Source organism: Gadus macrocephalus, chromosome 16, assembly GCF_031168955.1.
Source record: "Gadus macrocephalus chromosome 16, ASM3116895v1".
Taxonomy (NCBI): Eukaryota; Metazoa; Chordata; class Actinopteri; order Gadiformes; family Gadidae; genus Gadus; species Gadus macrocephalus.
The window spans coordinates 14,317,564-14,338,528 of NC_082397.1; the positions used below are offsets into that span (position 1 = coordinate 14,317,564).

Consider the following 20,965-nt stretch of genomic DNA (forward strand, 5'->3'; position numbering starts at 1 on the left):
GGGGGACAGTAGATGTCTGTTGCTATTTTACTTCGACTTCAGTTTAAACTGCCGCATGCGATGCAAATATGTCGCAGAATGCCCCCAGACGGAGTTTTTATTATAGCACACAATTGTATTGTCCTTGGCACATCTGTTGGACGACGATTTTATAAAGCATACGGAGAAGCCAACGCTGCAGCGAGAAGGCGAAGAGAGCAGAAGGAATAGGCGCCCGTCCTACGCGGTCGTTGAATACGCAGCGTCCGACGATTAGGATTGGAAACTTGGATCACCATTATTGTTTGCCCCATCTAGTCGATGGTTAGATTAGGTTATCATTGGCTATTACTCACTCTACTAAGCAACTGACAGTTGATTTCTGGGAGCCGGGGAGATGACACGAGAGATGATACTGCAGCATGGCTAAACGTGCGAGCGTGTGAGCAGCGCCTCGCCGTGTTATTCTGCACGCTGATTGGTCGATAATACGAATATGCTAATTAACTGTACATCTTCAATTCGTTACTATTCCCTGGCGGAGAATGATATTTCAGTGTCACGTGGGAATTATTCCTCCACCCCGCGCAATATTATTGATGTAATCAATTTCTATGCTTAAATGGAGACATTAAATGTGTAATATTATTGTGGTTCCAGATAGTCCAGAACAATATCCGTTGCGCGTGCTATGAATTCAAAGTCCATCCATGGATTTTAGCCTCCGGGTTTTCCGTCGCACCGCCCGAGCAGCATGGGAGGGAAACGTCTATGGGCGGTCACACATGCTCTGCTTCTAAACCTTATTTGTTTCCCTCATACTTTAAGCGCCATCTTGTTGTAACTCTTCTACGTATGTGGAAGAGTTTTTTTTTTTTATGAAGGATATCCGACCATCCTCTTCAGCCCCACAGACTGGACCCTTTCTGTTGGATCCCACGTATCTAATCGTCGTTTAACGATTTTTCGGGAAAATCGCAGTACCTCGATCACAAAAGAAATGAGCATCGAAACGCTTTTGGAAGCAGCCAAGTTTTTGGAATTGCAAGCACAGCAACAACAGAAAGCACGTGGTAAGCGTAATGTGCAGGAAATTGTAACGCTCATGCATTTTTTTTAATTGAAAATGTGTAAATGATACTGTGCCCTGTAATGCATAACTTGCCTCTTCACGTGTAAGGTGTATTTCAGTAAAACCTATTCAACGGTTACGCCGTAGTAAGAAGGCTTGTTGCATTTGTATTAAATGCTTTTGGAAAAAATACAACCAGAGTTCAGCCTATACGGTCGTATAAGTTTCACATTCGTTTGAAATATATGCGGATTAGCTGCATGTTTCAATTGGACCTTCGCGTGTCACACATGTATAAACGGGGTCGTTATATTATAAACATTTAGGCACAGTTCTCTGCAGCGCTGAACATGACATGGTTACACGTTTCGTCTACAGTCACGGCGCTTCTTTTACTATGCGGAACCTTTCACTACGTTTCAAATGATCCCCAGGATGCACACATCCCCGCCTCATTCGAGAAGGCTTTACGTTTATCTCGTGTTCTACTACCACACATTTTAAATGATATGAAGCAGACGACTTAGGGCGGTGGCAGACCGGAATGCCATCCCGTTTTACATAATGACCTGACCTAGTAGGGATATCAGATGACGCTCCCCCAGGCTTCCCCTAGTGCGTGTCTTTGATCGATTGATCCTATACGCTGATGCGGATTTCTATATGACACAGTGGTGCAGCGTTCCGTGACCTCCCCCCCACCCCCGCACCAGTCTTTCGTACTATGCATTGGTGTTGTGAGCGCTCATAAAGCTTGATAATTTACGATATCTTGAGTGGAAGTCGATGACGTGTACCAACCGACCACGCCTCTTATCTATGTGAGTTTAGAGAGACCGCCCACCTCACCACGTGCGTGCTGGGCACTCCTGCCCCCGGCTCTGGGAGAGCGCTCGGCGCAGTCCCCTCCTACTGCTCTGTAGACAAGGGAGAGCAGTCTCTTAGCACAGTAGAGACGTCCCACTCTGTAGAGCCGTCACCTCCCACTCTCTGTAGACTCTCCTACTCTCAGTTGAAAACGGGGAGGAAAGTGGGCCAACCCCCTCTCCCCCCTTCTCTGCACTTATATAAGACAGCGAGTACTACTTGTTTTTGTAAATCTTTCTACGTGCTTCTATTCGAGGCGTGTTTGATGAACATCAACAGCTATTACCGATAGAACTGTTGTAAGACTCGTCCTTCATTAGTCGTTCAATTAGAACTCAAAGGAACAAAGCAATCTGTTTATTCTGGGGAGTGGATTTTGACATTCAACAGTTCACTTATCCGTGAGAAACTATTATGTGTTGTGTTTTCCTCAAACCATCTGTGTTTAGTTGAACTAAGCCCAGTCCTTAAGTGTAAATAACAAAAAGCTTTAAAACGAACCGCCCATGGCAGCCAAATATGGTGGCGATCATTTCCTGGAAGAATCTGTTGGTGGAAAAGCAAATAACGTCACTAGGAGTTCATAAGTAGTTTACCTGACACTGAGTTGCCGGGTTAACTATACCAAAGCAGTAAGCATAAGCAAAGCACATGATAAAGGAGTTTGATTTCCATTCAGCATAGGCTATATCCCCTGATATCAATTGTCTAATTTGGTTAAGGCATCATGCCTTGATTTCTATCTATTCCATTTTTTTCAAGACATTACATCCTTTTTCACTCATATTTATGATCTGATATGGTTTTGCATATAGGCCTACCACTGCAAGCTGCTACTGCAGAATTGTAGGGAAAGGAAACAATTCGTCCCGTGTGACTTCACTCCTCCTAGTTTTCTTAACTGCAGGGTGCAGAACTACGGTACTATGCCGAGAATACCCTTGCTTTCACCCCTCGTCGCTCTGCGTGTCTGTTAATTCTTCCAAGTCCGCTACCATGGCAACAGTACAGCCCCTTCCTCCCAGCATCCTCAGACATGTGATGAGGGAAAGCCCACAAGGAGTGGAGGAGACTCTTGAATGTGATTGGATGACCCAACGTTGATGGAAAATCAGGGCCTATTGAGCTCATCCCCCATTGTCTCTGGTGTGACCCCAGACCACGCCGATCTCATGCTACTGTTCCTCGCAGAATGTGTGTTCTCTTGCCCAATCCTGCTGGGGCTTTGCGTGTTAATATGTCATTAATGATGAGGAGTGTGTGTGTGTGTGTGTGTGTGTGTGTGTGTGTGTGTGTGTGTGTGTGTGTGTGTGTGTGTGTGTGTGTGTGTGTGTGTGTGTGTGTGTGTGTGTGTGTGTGTGTGTGTGTGTGTGTGTTGATGTTAGAGTGGTATCAACACTTTATACACAACACAACCAAGAGTCCTATGACCACACTTTCTGAATGTTATTAGAACATATTGCATTGCAAAGGATGATGTAGCAGTGATGCACCATGAAAGGAAATGCTAAAAGTGGTGCCATTAACATTTGTTACTACTATGCTTGTTCTAATACAAATCGGGACTGATTCTTTGGTGTCCCACCTCTGTCGCTGCCACAGAGCCTGACCTGAGACCAAACGCTTGCATTATCAACTAGTCAGCAATGGTCGTTTCCTCTGAAGAGCATCACTGATTTATAGGAGGTCCATTCCCCACCGCTGGGCTGACGTTGCATTATGCGTGTGATTTTCCAAAGCGGTCAGCGGTCCGTAAAGGCAAAACAGGACAAGTCATTTTCTATGTCCCCCGAGTCATAGGTTAAGTGACATGGCGCTCTGGGTCGGGTACAACAGATGGACATCACATCACCGTCAAGAATACAACAAACACACAACCTCGTTGTCTGACATCCGCTTTAAATGGATCTCCACAGCCATTTACACTATTCTTCGGCGTAAACGTTGCCGTGAGGTCTTATTTTATCGAGGCCGCGTTTGCTAACGCCACCATGTTGTTCCCACAGAGGAGAATGAGTTGAAGGAGAAGCTACGCCTGGAGCAGTTGGCGGAGCACCGGCACTCCAGTCTCGTCTACACCTCCCCCGTCCACCACCACCACCAACACCACCACTACGACCAACACGTCCACCATGTGGCCAAAGCAGAGGAGCGCCGCGTGGCCCACCGGCTGCCCCCCCAGCCCCTGCCCATCACGGTCATCCCCGTGGTCACCGCCTCCCACACGTGTCCGCCCTTTCCTCCGCCCCCGCTCCCCGCCAGCCTCTCCGAACCCGCCGCGCCGCACTTCCCCTCGCCCCCCAGGAGGGACCCCTACTCCCCCCCACAGGAGGGCGCCGGAGCCCCGCCCCCCGTCTCGCCGCAGCCCCGCCCCGACCCCTCCCCGTCATCGCTGGCGTCCGCGGCGACCGCCAGCTACCAGCCCCCGCCCTCGAACCAGAACCACCACCATCATCACCCTCTCCCGCCGCTGACGGTCCAGCACGCCGCCGCCCAGCCGCCGCCGCTGCAGCGGTACCCGGGCTCCATCGTCACGGCGCCTCAGCAGCAGCCGCAGCAGCAGCCCTTACTGCCCCAGCCGGGGCCCCCGCAGGCCCCTCTGCCCACCAGTCCCAACAGCCGGGGGAGCCCTCCTGACGACGGCCGACACCTGGACAACAAGAAGCGTCCTGGAGGGTAAAGACCGGAGCCTTTTACATAGCTTGCTTTGCTAATCAGCTGTTATTACGCTAGCCAGGGCTTTTATTTGATTACACTTCAGGATTGGGTCATAGTGACAACATGTGTGCCCCAAATAGTGGTTTGGCAGCAAACCTGCAAAATCCTAATCGTAATAGTAACAACAAAAATACTGACACTCTATTTATGTAGGCCTTTTTTTTTCAAAATGGGAATAGTTAGAGAGTGGAAGAGATTACAGAGAGTAGTAATGGACATCATTTTCTTTTGTAATAATCGTTTGGACACCAAATTCTTACTTTGGCCTGCTTTGTGCTTTTACAGGGCAGGCACAAGAGACGTGCATAACAAGCTTGAGAAAAACAGGTGGGTGCAACCTGTCTCCTGTTGTGCCATTTGAATGCAGAGATTTGATCTCTGTGCACAGGCCAGTGTAGATGAGAACAGCTAGCCACGGTCTTACTTCTCTTTAATTTCTTCATTTAATTTCATGAATGGGGGTTCAATTCTACAGAGTCAGTGTACCGCCTCCATTGCCCCATGTTGGCCTTTCTTACCTCATGACTAAATTCCAATGTTAGACACATGGATCCAAATCAATGTTAAAATTCTCAAATCAATATGTGTCTTTTTTGTGGTATTCAGTGAATGTCACGTCAGGAATGTTTGGCTAATTTATCTGGCCTGTCCTTTTCCGCCCGCTCAATTGCCCTGTCTGTTCTTTCTGCTCCTCAGACGAGCACATTTGAAGGAGTGCTTTGAGATGTTGAAAAAGAACATCCCAAACGTGGACGAGAAGAAGACGTCCAACCTGAGTGTGCTGCGCTGTGCCTTGAGATACATCCAGGTGAGTTCCACCAGGCTCAATTGACTGGAATCATACAATCACATGAACAACATCCATACTACATACTCCTACTAGGAGTCGTTGGCGAAATGCAGATTCTCAACAGCATTGCCCTGATTTCAATACTGTTCTTTGAAATGCCCCTTCTAATCTCTGTTGTTGTGACCGCTGAGGGGAGTGTTCTTCGCCTCTCAATTGGCGAACTCGATGCTCTTAGTTATTTACATAATAGTCCTGTTGTGTTTACAGTTCACTTGAGGATTTTGTTCTGGAGTTTTCCATTTTTGGGTAGTTTATACTGCCATACTTTCGGAGAAGGTACCATCTATCCAAGGAAAGATCCTGATAGGAACTCCACTACAATGCTCTTTAAAAAGAGCAACACTGGAAAGATTCATTATGCTTGCTTGAGCATGAAAAGAGCTGGACCATTAGTACTTGTGTGTCTGAACCGAAATGCAAGAACAACATGTTCAGTGCTTGACTTCATTTGAAACTTGAAATTGTAAGTCCTATCTTATGAATGAGTATTTGTTATATGGAGGCCCTGTTCGTTCCTTTTGTCGTGTCCTCTGCTCGTATCCCCTACGCCCCAAATACTATATCTAATTAGGATACCAGTCATGTGCCAGGATGAGTCACCGTGCAGTTAAGCCTAACACGGCATGCAGGCCCACTCTGTGTTCATCCTAGCTGGTGGTCACTGGTGTAAAGGTCAATGTAACACCATTGATACTTCTTGGATAACCACGCCTATGTTTTAACAGAGAAGTAGCGGGTAAATAGGATTTTTATACATGCTGGGATGAATGGGATTGTTAGAACGTAGCTTTCTATTTTTACGGTTATTGCAACACATATTAATGAGTAGGCTATTAGCCCAAGACCAATGCTTATATATAGTAGCGGAGCTAAACCTTTTACTTCCAAACCCTTGTATGATAATAGAACGCTACAGGAAATGTCCCACTTCCCCTTTCATACCACATTTTTTTATCATGAGACCCAAGGTTTGATCGTGAAACCCAAACAACAAATAGATTCTGTATGTCAAACCTAACAAAGTACAGTGGAGCGACCGTAGGAGGACTCTTGGGGGTGAAACTAGGACAGCGTGGTGGTTGTAGGGCTTGCGAAACTCTCCCCTCCCCTTTTGCCTCTGCGATTAGTAAACATGGCATGCCCTGGCTGGCAGCCCGACCTGCCTGTCTGTCAGCACGATTCAATCTGTATTTTATAGTGGGAGTGAACCCCCTGTTTCAGCTCGAATTTGAATCCTGAGATTGTAGAACAGGTGTTTTGGGGCGGTGAGTCCGAGGAAAGGAAGCGGTGGGAGGTTGTTATCCCCATGGTTACGACGACGGCCACTCTGTGATACTTTTCTAGTACCATCGCTGGGTTTGAATGTTAAAACACATCCACGCACACGGTGGCGTTACACAGTTGGCCTAAAAGCATAACCGTCTCTCGGACGCCAACATCAAAATGAACAGCTGCCCTTAGCGAGCCCCACTCGTCACCACTTCCACAGACACCGTGGTGTTATGCTATGAGTGTCCGAGAGGCTTGACCCGCTTCGCAGAAGCTGCCATCAACGTCAACCGCTGCACCAACACACAAAGGGACACCGCCAGTGTCCCTTTGTCGTGACGTCGAAGACTGTACTAAAGTGCCAATCAATGTCTCGAAAAGAATGCAACCCGCGTGCAAACTGGTCGCTGGAGCCTGGCAAATGCAAGGGATTCTACCCATCTGTTTTCTCACAGCGATGAAGATTATGTTGAAGATCACATAAAAAATATGACCATGTTCGAAACAAACATTCAACGATATTATTGGGTAACATATTGGGTGTCCAACCCTTTTAAAAGTCCTCTGTAATCTCACACTGATCATAACTTCCAAACTCTCTCCGCGATTGTTAAAGGACCAAGCGTCGTGATCCATTTTTTCTCTTACTGCTCCGTCCACTAGAACCGTTTCAAAGCACCAGCAGTTTGTTTCCACTTGTTATTGGTGTATAGTTGCCCTAAAGCACGTCTACACGAGTCTCAGAGCTGCCCTGTTTCTCTGTGGGACCAAAACGACTTGTGGCTAGAATGTTCCATGACTCCATCATGAACCCCCTTTTCCTGTTTCTCTGCCTGCACGCGGAGGCAGGGGAAGTGTAAACGGTGACCTATTCAAAGCTGAATGGGGACAAAGTGGGTTGAACCTGCCTTCAACATCCCTGCTCCATGGTTACAGGGCTTTCAGTAACCTGAACGGCGGGTGTCGGCTGGGTAACCCTACTCTTGTGTCACATGGTGCATTCCCTTCCCACTGATTGGCTGGCGGCGGTGTCCATGCGCGTGGGAGGAGAGCCAGATTAGAAACTGAGTCTTCAGGGGCTCACAGCGGTTGCTCTCTGTTGTCGTGACATCGGGTGGTGGTGCACGCGTGTCTGCTCTGCAAGTAGCAGACTCTCCCCCTACCCCCACCCCCCCAGATCCTCCCTCCTCCACACTTCCAAAGCCCCCTTTCATTTGGGTGGGGGGAGGAAAGAGGTGGTCCGCCAAGCCGGACAATGGACGTAGGAGAGGTTCTAATATAGGGCTCCGGATAACATTTCGTTCGGTCCGTGATTCGCCCTTCACTTGTGTTGTTGGTTGTAGTCATGTTGTGACATTGTCTGGACACTACCCACTCCCACACTTTTTTTAAATGGGATTGTGTTTTGCTGCAGCAAGGGACTCAGTAAAAGTTCTAAGTCATTTGTTAAATGTCAAAAGAAGGTTTTAAATTCCTGATGTTACCGTTGGTATGGTTCTGGCTCGGTAAACTACAGGCATTGTCCCCATTTTGTGCTTAAAGGCAGTAGTTTGTCCCTTTTTAATTTTGGTTGGTTCCTCAGCTCCTTTGTGCATATCTTTCATACCCCTACGTCTCATGATCTGTGGTGCCTTTCTTTTTAAACCCGCCCTCCCGGGGCCTGTGTGGAGCTGTGTGGAGCTACTTTAGCTGACCGTGTAAAACAAACCCGCCCGTACGCTACACACTCCTCCCTTCCTCCCCCTCTCGCTTGCTCCCTCCATTCCGCCCTCCCGTCGTACTCTCCACTCCCAGAGCCACATGAGCAACAAGCACATGGCTAGCCTTAGCCGCGTGACGACAGCCCGCCCGCCCTCCCTCCTCCCTCGACAGGCTGGACTGGCCACAATGGCGGGAGGGGCTGAGAGAGAGAGAGAGAGAGAGAGAGAGAGAGAGAGAGAGAGAGAGAGAGAGAGAGAGAGAGAGAGAGAGAGAGAGAGAGAGAGAGAGAGAGAGAGAGAGAGAGAGAGAGAGAGAGAGAGAGAGAGAGAGAGAGAGAGAGAGAGAGAGAGAGAGAGAGAGAGAGAGAGAGAGAGAGAGAGAGAGAGAGAGAGAGAGAGAGAGAGAGAGAGAGAGAGAGAGAGAGAGAGAGAGAGAGAGAGAGAGAGAGAGAGAGAGAACGAGAACTGAGCGAACACTGAGCTCCGTTTACCTAGCTCACCTCACTCCAAAGGAACCTGTTCTCCCACTACTCGCTCTAGCACGCTCCTTTCAAACGCAGCTCTGCATCCGGCCGTGTGGAAGGCCGTCTTGGCTCTCTGATATTTATTTTTAACATTTCCACGTGTTCCCACATGTTCAAATGAAGGCTGGGGATTTCTTTCTTATTCATGTTGTTTTCAGGGTGGAGGCAGAGGAGGGGGGGGGATAAGGGGGTGCATAATGTTGTTTCTTTGTGGGCTTCCACAGAGTTAACGGTTAACCGTTTACAGTTAGCCCAGGAAATGTTCCCAATTTGTTCCTCCCAGAAGCAGGAAATGGTCTTCTCTTTTGTTAGGGGAAAGGCTGAGGGAGGTAATGAGGCCTTAACCCACATATCTTTTTAGAATCACAATAATCAGTCTTACTATTTTGTAAGAGTCCAGCTGAGGACAAGTGAAAGTGGGTCAACAAGGCTTTTTTTAAGTAAGAAAAAGCCTATCTGTTGGGCATTAAGAATGCAAATATAGATGGCCTATCACACTGTAGAGCTTGACTTTCAATTCCCTTTAGGTCCCTTTTGTTCTAAGTGTCTGCAAATCGGTTGCCTTATTTATCATCGCAATGGACATCAGAGAAAAGAGGTATAAAACAAAAAACTAGTTTGTTATCCCATCCTATTCTGAGGCCTTTGGTGCAGCAGGATAGAGACAACCAGGACCACAGAGTGAGGCATTTGACTGTTGGGAAGACGGAGCATGAGTCTATTCCGTCTATTCAAATAATAAATAACCAGGCCACGACAAGCCCTTTCATTGTTAGGTGTCCTCTACTTGCGAAGCTCTGTGCTCCGGCGAGAAGGCGAGAGCAGACGAGGCAAGGGTTTATGGTTACGGCTGCGTCACAAGACCTCCACGCGGCTCGGCCTGATCAGTCGGCCGCACAGCGGAGGGCCATGTCTGCAACGTGGCTTCCCCCGCTGCTGCTGCGGCTGAGGCTGCGGCGGCTGCTGCTGCTATTGCTGCTGCTGGCCCTTTAAGAGAAGCTCGTCCCAGCCAGCCTGTCTCTGGCTGCCGCAAATGTGAGTCAGTGAGTACAGCCTGTACTGCTCTCTTCCTCGCCCGCCCTCCCCCCTCCCTCCCGCCCTCCCTCCCTCCCTCCCTCCCTCCCGTGCTCTGCGGTGCCATGTGCTCGGCACTCTCATTGCCTGTGACAACGGCTGACGTTGTTTATCTTACGCACACGCACGCGTGTACACACACACACACTCACACACCCACACGCACACGCACACAGGTGCAGACATAAATGAACAATCCAATCTGTCCCTGTGCACATAAACATGACGACATGGCCTTGTTTTACTGCGCAGGAAGAGCGGCCGTTTAGATATGGATCACAATGGAGGGGAGAGGGACTAGGGATAGAACCCACTGGAGGGGGAGGGACTAGGGATAGAACCCACTGGAGGGGGAGGGACTAGGGATAGAACCCACTGGAGGGGGAGGGACTAGGGATAGAACCCACTGGAGGGGGAGGGACTAGGGATAGAACCCACTGAGCAGAGCTAGCAAAGATCGATCAGCAAAACCCAACTCTTCTCTGTTTTGGGACCACAGTGGTTGAACGAGCTCCCTGCCGATTTCAGGATCGCATAGTCGCTCACCAGCTTCCGCAAAAGACGAAAAAGTCACCTGTTCAGAGTTCACCTAGACTCTGCATAGCCATCCAGTCCATCCCGCAAACCATTGTATCCTGGCACTTAATGTACGCTCTGAGGCCCCGTCCACACGAAGCCGATTTCATGGCGAAACCGCAAAGGTCTTGTACGGTTCGGCCTTCCGTCCACACAAAGCCGGCGAATCCGCTGACCGAAACCGCAAACTTCTGAAACCACCCTCGGAGGTGGTTTCAAATCTACCCGGTTTCGTTTTGGATTCGTGTGGACGCCTGAAACCGACTGAAACCGTAAACCATGACGTCATCGCCCCACCCCTCGACCCTCTAGCCAATGACTGTTAAGCCCGCAGAGTCTCAGAACTCACAACAACAAGGATTTCTGTAGCAGAAGCAGCGCTCCTTATGGGCCTGGAATGTGTACTACAGCGTTTCTACAGATCTACCCGGTTTCGCTTGGCTTCGTCTTTACGGAGATACTGCGAAACCGGATGGATCGAAACCGTAACGGTTTCGCCTGTTTCGGCTTTGTGTGGACGGGGCCTTAATGTACGCACTTAATGTACGTTGTATTTATCAAAGTACTTAATTGTGTAGCATCTACGTTAGCTGTTATCACTGCTGTATACAGGGAATGGGTTAGCCTAGCGATTGTTGGTACTTACACTTCGTTCTATGAACATCTTTACTGTGATATAATGTTTCACTTCTTATGACAAATGTAATTGTTTGTCGCAAATGTAAATTGTAAAAGAACAAACTGGCAGTCCTTTTATACAATGAACCTTGACCCCTTGTCAATCGCTCCCTTTAGAGTCGCTACTTTTCATAGTAGCTGCATTATTGTTTTTGTTTTTTTGTCAGTAGCGGTAATCAATGTAACGAATACATATAGACTGGTAGCGGGACAGATGAAGCCATGGCTCTGACGTAACTCTGTACTAGCAATGTCTATGTGCGAGTAATGATCTCCATATGCAAGTATTTATGTCTGTTAGTTATCTTGTCAAAGTTCCTGCGTGGCTGATAATTAATTTGTTGTAACCTCCTCTACCGAACTTCACGTTTAAACATGTCCAGGCCTAGGGAAACTCAACCAACCTCCCACTGGATCAGTGTTTAAGGGCAAGCCAGGAAAACTTAAGGGATGAACATGGTGGCTCTGGTAGAGAGTCTGTGTGTGTGTGTGTGTGTGTGTGTGTGTGTGTGTGTGTTTGTGGCGCCACGCTGCTTGCGTGCCGCTGCCTGTTGGTGAGGGGGATCAAACAGGGACTGTAGACAGTTGGCTTGTGCCGACTGACGCAGAAGCCAGTAACTCCCAAGTATCCCATCCAGGGAATGCTTCACGTCGTCTAAGGCTGAGGAAACATTTCATAGGAGTGCCCTGGAGAATGTCGTCCTTTAGAAATGGGGGTTTCTTTCATGATTATTTAGGACTAATGAGGGGCATAGTTTCAAGGGTTCAAGGCCGGTGAATGATAAGGCTCACTCGGCTAATGTCTTTGTAGTTGCCATGGAAACTGCCATACCCGCCCCCCCCCCCCCTCGCAGTAGCAAAAATCAAAAAATCCCTCAACTTACACCTCCTCTTCATCTAGCCAAGTGCCCGATTGGACGATTACTTATCTCTGAGGTGATCATCTGTTGTCCAATCAGTGAGTCAGGAGTTTGTCCTCAAAGCAAATAGTTCCTGGTTCAGAGCACATGTGACCCGTGTTGCGCACAGCACCGGGAGGTGTTCACAAGCAGCTTACGCAGCGGATTGTGTTTGCTGAATCTCTTCCTACTGTCTCTGTCTTTTTTTTCCATCTTCCTGTGAACATGTGGTTCTGTTCTGCATTCACTTCCTGTAAGACTGGAGCAGGAGACAGTAACCCCTCTAAGTGGTTTCAATGGTCGTCATTCTAATATCCTCAAAGGAACCTGCTGTGGGTGTTATTAGCCTGTAATGACTGGGGAGGCGGAAGGGAAGATGCAATTCTATGACATGATCTGGTGCTAATATTGTAATCAAGTGTTTTCCCTCATTATCACAGTACAACAGTCGGTACTACTCCACACCACAGTACTCCTGGAGAAAAGCTCCAGGAGCTCAATCATTCACAGACACTCTTCCTAAAGGCGCAATGACTGCTTCTGAAATGACTTTTGTTTGTTTTTACACCAATCCAAATATTTTTACTGTAGAGTTGACTCTACTGTCCTCTCACGCCTTGTAATGTTGAATTTAGAGCATAGTGACTATATGGATTTAGCATATTGTCGTTTATTTTGGAAATCTGAATAGTTTTGTGTTGTAACGCTCTCTTCGGCAGTTGGTCAAAAACTCCCTCCAACTATTTGTTCCTGTTGCTGTGGCCTAGGGAAGTCCGCCCATCTTGTGTGTGTAAAGCTTTCCTGTGTCAGCTGACCAGTTAAGGGAAACTGGGTCATGGTCTAGTGGCTGCCTAGAAGCTCCCCCTACTCAACAAGCCCCTCCCCCTCCTCTCTGTCACACCCATGTGTTTCTCCATGCTTGGTATTGGTTGCACACAGCCCACAGTGAGTTTTGTTTTGAGGTTGAGTTTTGTTTTTGTTTCATTTTGCTATATTAACCTATTTTATTTCGGAGAAAACACCATCACGCCAACATGGCCCAAAGGAAATTGCATAATCATTATGCAATTTCCTTTAGAAGATTTCACCATTCTGGGATCATTTGTTTGTTTTTGGGGTGAGGTCATTTAGTGTAAATAAGTATTGGAACTATTTTAATATAAAACTATAATAACATGAACTTGTCAACATTCGAGTGAGGGGCTGAGCTTTCTTTTGATTTGTTGGACAAGATATTTAAGGAAAAGTTAACCATCTAATGAATATGTGGTCTTCTACTCACAAATTCCTTACAATAGGGTGTGGCCCAACTTAAGACAGGTTGCTTTTTTCTGCCTGAAACGTCCAAGCCACCTTGTTTGGTGAAGCACATTTTTGCCATACCCTTTTGGCAAACAATAGCGACCAAGAAAAAGTTAGGGGCTAACTTTATATTGTCTCAAAAGTATCTCAACAGTGCTTGAAGGGGTTGAATTGAATCAACTCTAAAGGTTCTCCTATAACCTTGATGTTGAATAATGAAGCTCAACAGTGTTGGCTGCATTGTGGCATTTCACAAACCAAGTGAAACAACGCAGCAAAAGCATGTGCTTGTTTTTCCCCGGGATTGAGGAAGTGGGGTGTGGATTGTGGCAAGAGACAACCAGCCAATCACTAAACCACCTGATCACAGATTTGGCTGCGAGTTCAGAAGCCACAATTGTTAACCGCATGTGTCCAGACGTGCAATCTCACGACTTCAGTCGTCACACCTTTCTGCTTGAGATGAATGCAAAGCTTCTGCGGCAGGCCCGACTGAAGGCGTGAATCTCTTCTCATTTGATGACAACTGACGGACAAATCATGTCTGACTCTGATTGAATCATCTCTCCTAATCTCATTCATGCCTCGCTTCTATCCCTCCCGCCACAAGTCATCTTTCCTCTCATCTTGGCGATATGTTGTTCATTATGGTTTTTAGTTCACACAGTTTGAGCCTTCTTCAAGAAGGTCTTATTTAAGGGCTCTCCCTATTTGCCTCCTCCCTCCCCTCTCAGACGTTGAAGCGCAAGGAGAAGGAGTTTGAGCACGAGATGGAGCGTTTGGCGCGGGAGAAGATCGCCACGCAGCAGCGGCTGGAAGAGCTGAAGAACGAGCTGGGCCAGTGGATGGACGTGATGGAGGTGGACCGGGTGCTGCGGCAGACGGTCCAGCCCGAGGAGGACCAGGCCTCCACATCCACCGCCTCAGGTACGGAGGGCGCTCGCTCACCGGTTCTCTTCACCGCCAAAATGCATTTTTAGTGCCTTTGTTTCTGTTTCAAATTTGACTGCATTCTCAATGTTACAGTTATGTATATTTTTTAGGGAGTGAATTGGGACCGATCTGGTAGTTGTGACGTTGTCTCAAACGGGTTGTGTGTGTTTGCGTTGCAGAGGGGGAAGACATCGACGACCCGGACCAGGACGGAGAGACGGCTCGCCGGATGCCCACCGCCTTACCCGCCGTGCCTCGCGCCGTGCCACCGGAGCAGCGCAAGACCCCCGCTCTGACCCCCGTACCGCCGCCGCCCCCCATCGCCGCCACCGTCGCTACCCACCCGCTCCTCCCCCAACACATCTCCATTCAGCACAAGCCCCCGGTGCACCAGACTCTGGCCCTGCCCAAGCCCACGGTGCTCGCGGCGTCCGGGATCCCCGGCGCCGCCGCCATCCAGGCCTTACTCCCCGCCCAGACCCAGGTGGTCACCTCCCAGCCCTGCCTGCAGCCCACCGTCATCGCCCACGCGCCCGCCTCCCACGCCTCGGTCATCCAGGCGGTGAACCACGTCATCCAGGCGTCGGGCCACAAGCACATGGCTCACCTGGCCCCGTCCGGCCCCTCGGGCGCCGTCCAGCTGGCCACTGGACACCGTCACCACCACCACCACCAGCAGCAGCAGCAGCACCACCACCACCACCACCAGCAGATCAGCCACATCACCGTGACCCCCGTGGCCCACCTGGGTCCCCATCTGCCCACCATCTACTCCCAGTCGGTGGCCGTCACCCAGCTGAACGGCGGCATGCCCGGCCAGACGGCGGGCGGTGCTGCCGCCGCCGCCGTCAGCAAGCAGACGGGCGCCCAGATGGTGGCCCACCACCCGCAGCTGGTCGGCCAGGCCATGCTCAACCCTGTCACCATGGTGACCATGCCCTCCTTCCCGGTCCGACTCTAAAGGTAGCCCCCCGGGGAGGCCCCGAGGCCTACGAGGAGCAGGGCTGCCCCGCCAGAGACCCCTACGCGCAGGGGGGGGGGGGCGGGTGGGGCGCTGCGGACCCCCTGGCGTGTGGGAGGAGCCACGGGCCTCTGAGCTCAGCGACCAACAGGTCCGTGGCTGAGGAACGCAGGGTCAGGCGGCGAGCCGGCCGGACACCGCTTGTGTAGCGGCGCGGCGCAGCACGACAACCATTTCAGATAACGTGGAACATTCCAAAAAGACTATTCAGCTAAAGTTTATTCACAATGGCATCGTAGGAGGTGAATGCAAATCCTATTTCGTTTCTTGCTCTATCTTTTGGATGGATCCGGCCGTGCGTGTGTGTGTGCGTGTGTGTGTTGTCCAAGGTGATCGTGTCGATGGTGTTTGTCACATTTAACAAATCAGTTGGTCTGAGGTGCACTTCCTCCCCATTAATAGTACTCACGAAGCGGTTTGAATGGGGGGGGGGGGGGGGGGGGGAGAGTCGTATCTTTGATGTGTTTGTTTGTTTTTACAACTGCCCCTGAATACAACCTGACCCACCATTTTTCCCTCTCCCAAAAGAGAAACTACTGGTTCTCTTGAGGGCGCACTGATGAGGCTGAACTGGGCCTTCAGAGTCGTGAGGGGGGTAGACTGTGTGCTCAGCCCACCATAATAAGCACACCAAGAATGTGATCACAAGGACTTCCTCCTCTCCAGCAGGAGCACATGGCCGCGGGGCGAGAGGGAAAACGTGGCCCGGATCACAGACCTCACTACAGGACACTGCAGAAGCCTGCAGAGATGAGATTTTTTTTTTTATACAGCACTAGCGCCCCCTGAAGTTAAATTGCTGCACTAGCCTAAGCATTAAGAGAGCTACGACAATCCATCGCAAATGAGGCTAAAGCCTCTGTTTCATTTTGAGGTTCATCACGTTTACTTGGAGCGCAGAATGACAAGAATGTAACGAAGCGTAGTTCAACCGAGCGTCAATCAAAAATCTCCAGCCGGGACTTGCCAGTGGCTGAGCTAATGCATCGCCATTTAAACGGCTTACAGTTGACCGTTTGCTAGTACAAATAATCCAGTCTTCATCGTGGCTGGTAATGAGGAGGATGACAACACGAGCGGGTCTGGACGTTATCTGACCTGGATTAAGGCCCCAGCCAAATCAGGGTTAAGAGGATTTGAAGTTCATTGTAGTGCTTCTACTGATGTAAGAGCCCGCCTCCGTTCTCTGGTGCCGGTCTCCAATTGGTTGGCCGTTTTTAGTTATGAATGTAGCGTCGAGGAGTCCTGGAAGGTGTATGGGTTTTCGTCCAGCTGAAACACTTATGGTCCTGGATAAAACGACAATCATGTTAATCCCTCATATAGCGCTTACGATTGTTATAAAATTGTAACAATAGTTTTTTGCTACTGCAAACCGCCTTTATCAGATCAAGTACAGCTTTCTTTAATTATTGATGCTTCTTGTTATACATTATGTATACACACTTTTCTGAAATTGTACTCATACAGGAATGGTCTTGCATGGTTCAACTCTCACAAGCTTTAACTTGGAAATGCCACCACTCATTACATAGCAAAAGCCATTTGTTATATATATATATATATATATATATATATATATATATATATATATATATATATATATATATATATATATATATATATATATATTAGTTGTATGGAGCGAATGAGTAGGGGGTGGAGCGGTGTCGGGTCTGGTAAATGTAGGGCGTGGTGGGTTGTGAATGGATGGTTGGTGTTGTAATGAGTGTGTCTTGATGTGTCGCGTGGCCTATACGTGCCGGTACGGTGTGTTTTCCGTGTTACTTATGCATGTTTGCTACACTGGTGATGTTTGTGGAAGTGAAGACCCATGCAGCACGCCCCCCCCCCCAACCCCCACGTTGACTCTCTAATATGATTGGTTCACGGTGACGTCTTTGTAAAGGGTTTCCCACGCCCTCCCCTGACGCAGGGGCATCACAACCTCGACCTGGTTGGGCGCACAGGATCATCTGCTACTCATATGCCGATAAGGATGCGCAGGGGGCGGGAAATATACTCGTATATTACACGCTTCAACCTACCTAGCTTCAGGCCGATTGGGGCTGCAGTCATCCCGATGCAATGCCATTCCTAAACGCAGGCAGGAATTTCCCCGGGAAAGGTATCTCACCAAGATGCTCAGCACTTTAAAAAGGACATGCAGTTAAATAGCATTACATCCATCCGCGTATGTATCCGAGATTAGACTTTCCAGTACTAGCACTGTGATCTTAACTGGGCCTCACTGGGAGCAGACTGGGTTTACAGCTGCAGGTTCTTGCCACGCTACTGCAGGGACCCTCGCGACCCTCCGCTTAACTGAATGTATCACCTGACAGGAGAGCGAGCTGCTCACCTGTCACTCACTTGTGTTTTTGCCCTTTTTTCTTTTTTAAAAAAACGTTATATATGGTTAACTATGTAAATCATACGTACACAAAAAATATTTTGTATTTTTAAGGTTTACTGTTGCCTGTTATGTCCTGTACAATGATTTGAACTGAGTGTACATTTAATTCTAGTTTGATTTCCCCTGGGACCATGTACAGAAGTGTTTATCTGGGGTGACCTCGTTCCGCATCAATATCACATACAGTCGCGGTTGAAAGTTTTCTCTTCTCTTCAACTTTATGCATCTGGCTGGATGACAGCAGCTTCATTTGATTAAACTAAATCTGAGATCAAGTTATGTAAAATCACTACCATAAAAAGAAATGCAATAACATTTGTCATTAAAAAACGAAATGCATTAAAGTTGAAGCAGGTTTGAAGACTTTCTGAAGCCACTATATTTAAAATGTGTTTTCCCTATGGAGAAAGTTGAAGTTGTATATTGCCTGTAAATGTTGGGCAAATTGAAATAAAATTGTCCATAATGTAACAATTCAGTGAGGAAGGCACATCATGAAACTTGCTAAAGATACCTAGTGAATAAAATGTATTATGTTTACAAAGACTCGTCTCTTTCTACAAAGCTGTTTTGAATCTTAATTCATGGCCTTTAGAAAATGTGCATTACATGGTAAAACATTTATTGCACCTTAAACTTATTTCTTACTTCAATAATTTATGACATCCTTGTATTCAAGATATCCATAGACCCTTTCCACGGGGGCGTGGCAGTAGGACAAACTGGTGTGGCTCAATACATTATGGTGTGTTCCCGAACCCTCGGACGCCAGCCTTCCGAGTCGGAAGTCGGGAAATCTCCCAGCTTTCTTGTTGCATTTCTCGGAGGCACGTCTCCCTTTTGTCTTCTGGTGCGTTCACATCGCTGGAAATTATGTGGGAAACATTTTCGCGACGTCGGAAAGTTCTTGTGAACGACACCTCATGACGCTGTTATGATTCTACTTCCGTTCAGCAACTCGGGCCAAAAGGCGGGTTCACTCTGCTGGTGATATGGTGCGTTCACATCGCTGGAAATGATGGGGAAAACATTTGCGCGACGTCGGAAAATTCGCGTGAACGACACCTCATGACGCTGTTATGATTCTACTTCAGTTCGGCAACTCGGGTCAAATTTTGATAAGAGTTACCCAGTTGGTGACGTATGGTTTACTAGTGACGCGCATGAACATGGCGGACCTTAAACGTTTTACTCAACATAAAAGAATCAACCATCATATCACATATCACGCTACTTTACTATTGATTGACGTCTGAATGTCTGTTGGCATGATTTTCTCAGTTTTAAACGTTGTGTAGGCCTACTGGAAAACCAGCTCTAGATAAGGGTGTTGCCTTCCATACAGTGGCAATACTGTAGCCTATGTGCTTCTCATAATTAAAAGCAAAAGGATAGTAGGTGATAGGCATCAAGGAAATAAAAAAAAAAACTGCTGTGAACAGGGACGCGGGAAGTGGGGGTGCTTAGGGTGCTGCAGCACCCCCCCCCCCCTGGCGGCCTCTGGCTGTAACTGCAAGTGAGAAGGTTTTCTGAACAAATCAATACTTTTTTTTTTTAAATAATTTTATCATACATGATTTTTCATTAAATTATTGACATCCACCCTTTTTATGAAATTTATCATATTATCATTTCATTTTATTTAGAACATTGTCTGAGTAGGCTGACGTAGGCTATGACGCACAACGCAGAACTGTCGATAGCTGAATATCGTACTATGCTGATTTTACATAAGCATGTTGGTGTTCAACATCTGTTGTAGTGAACATTCTAAAACTGGTGTAAAATGTTGCTGCCATATTAATAGACACGTTGAATGTTATCGTTATGATTCTCGAATCTTGCACGTAAACTGGTTGGCAAAAAAAGAGCAAAGACGGACGGTTCACTTGACGGAGAAACCGTCGCTTTCCTCATATCAGACAACTCGTAACTCTGGATGAAAATGAAGGCTTTCTTTTATTGTCACTTTCCTTTTAAACCTTTAGAAATAACCTCCTGAATCCTTGTTATAACGCTGTGTATAATCCTGGACCGCAACATCTTGTCGGCATGTTGTTAGTGTGTGAAATTCAGCACAGTATCAGCCGAGTTTACTCTAATTTCCACATTGATTACTTGCTGACGTTTGTGAATAACAGTGGCTAGTTGGCAGAACTCTTTTTTCACACCAGTAGAGTGTTTATCAGAGCGGAGCCCTGAATGTGACGTCACCCGTCATCTCGTCTCTGTAAACAATGGATGTTGCGCAGCATTTATTATGACGTCATTATATAGACTCTCTCTCAGCACCTTGGACTGGCTTCCCGCGTCCCTGGTGTTACCCCCTATGCTTTATTCGATACTTTTCGACAGTGTTACCCCTTATGGGTTTTTCATGACCACAGATAAAAAACGAGAGGTTTTTTTACGTTTCATTTGATAAAAACGACAGTGTTACCCCTCATGTTTTTTTCCCATGATGAATGATGAAAAACAACAGTGTTACCCCTTATATTTTATTTGACAAAGACAACAGTGTTACTCCTTATATTTTATTTGACAAAGACAACAGTGTTACCCCTTGTGTTTTTTTTCATGACGACCAATAAAAAACAACAGTGTTACCCCTTATGTTTTTATTCATGACGACCAATAAAAAACAACAGTGTTACCCCTTATGTTTTTTTTCGTGACTAACAAAGAAAAACGACAGTGTCACCCCTCATGTTTCATTTGATAAAAACGACAACCCCTTATATTTATTTCATTTTTTTTGCAGGAATCCGAACATGAGCTGTTTAGAGTGTTAACCTCTGAACTTAACAATGCACCATCAAGACAACAGATAATGTCATCACAAAGGTTATACTTCACTTTATAATTCGCATGAAATAGAGATAAGAGTCGTCCAATAGATGACATCAACCGGACTTGAACCCCAGTCTCCAGGGGGTTAGGCAGAGTAAACTCCACTGCACCACTGAGGCGATTTCAATACACAATATTCAATCGTCAACAAAGAGGATATACATGACATTAAAATGTATGTGTGTATTTCTATTATTTCTATTATAAAAAACGACAGTGTTACCCCTTATAAAATAT

General features: G+C 47.5%; 1 protein-coding gene across 2 annotated transcripts; it reads left to right on the top strand.

Annotated features, from left to right (window-relative positions):
• The first annotated feature begins 57 nt into the window (after positions 1-57).
• mnta (MAX network transcriptional repressor a) lies at positions 58-18,422 on the top strand. 2 transcript variants are annotated; one of them, XM_060074826.1, is made up of 6 exons: positions 58-1,052; positions 3,925-4,594; positions 4,922-4,963; positions 5,333-5,444; positions 14,243-14,435; positions 14,621-18,422. In XM_060074826.1, exons 1-6 carry the CDS (start codon positions 980-982, stop codon positions 15,400-15,402), a joined length of 1,872 nt encoding a protein of 623 aa, XP_059930809.1. In that variant the 5' UTR covers positions 58-979; the 3' UTR covers positions 15,403-18,422. The 2 variants fall into 2 exon arrangements, with proteins under 2 accessions (XP_059930809.1, XP_059930810.1); XM_060074827.1 differs by lacking the exon at positions 4,922-4,963.
• The last annotated feature ends 2,543 nt before the right edge of the window (positions 18,423-20,965 follow it).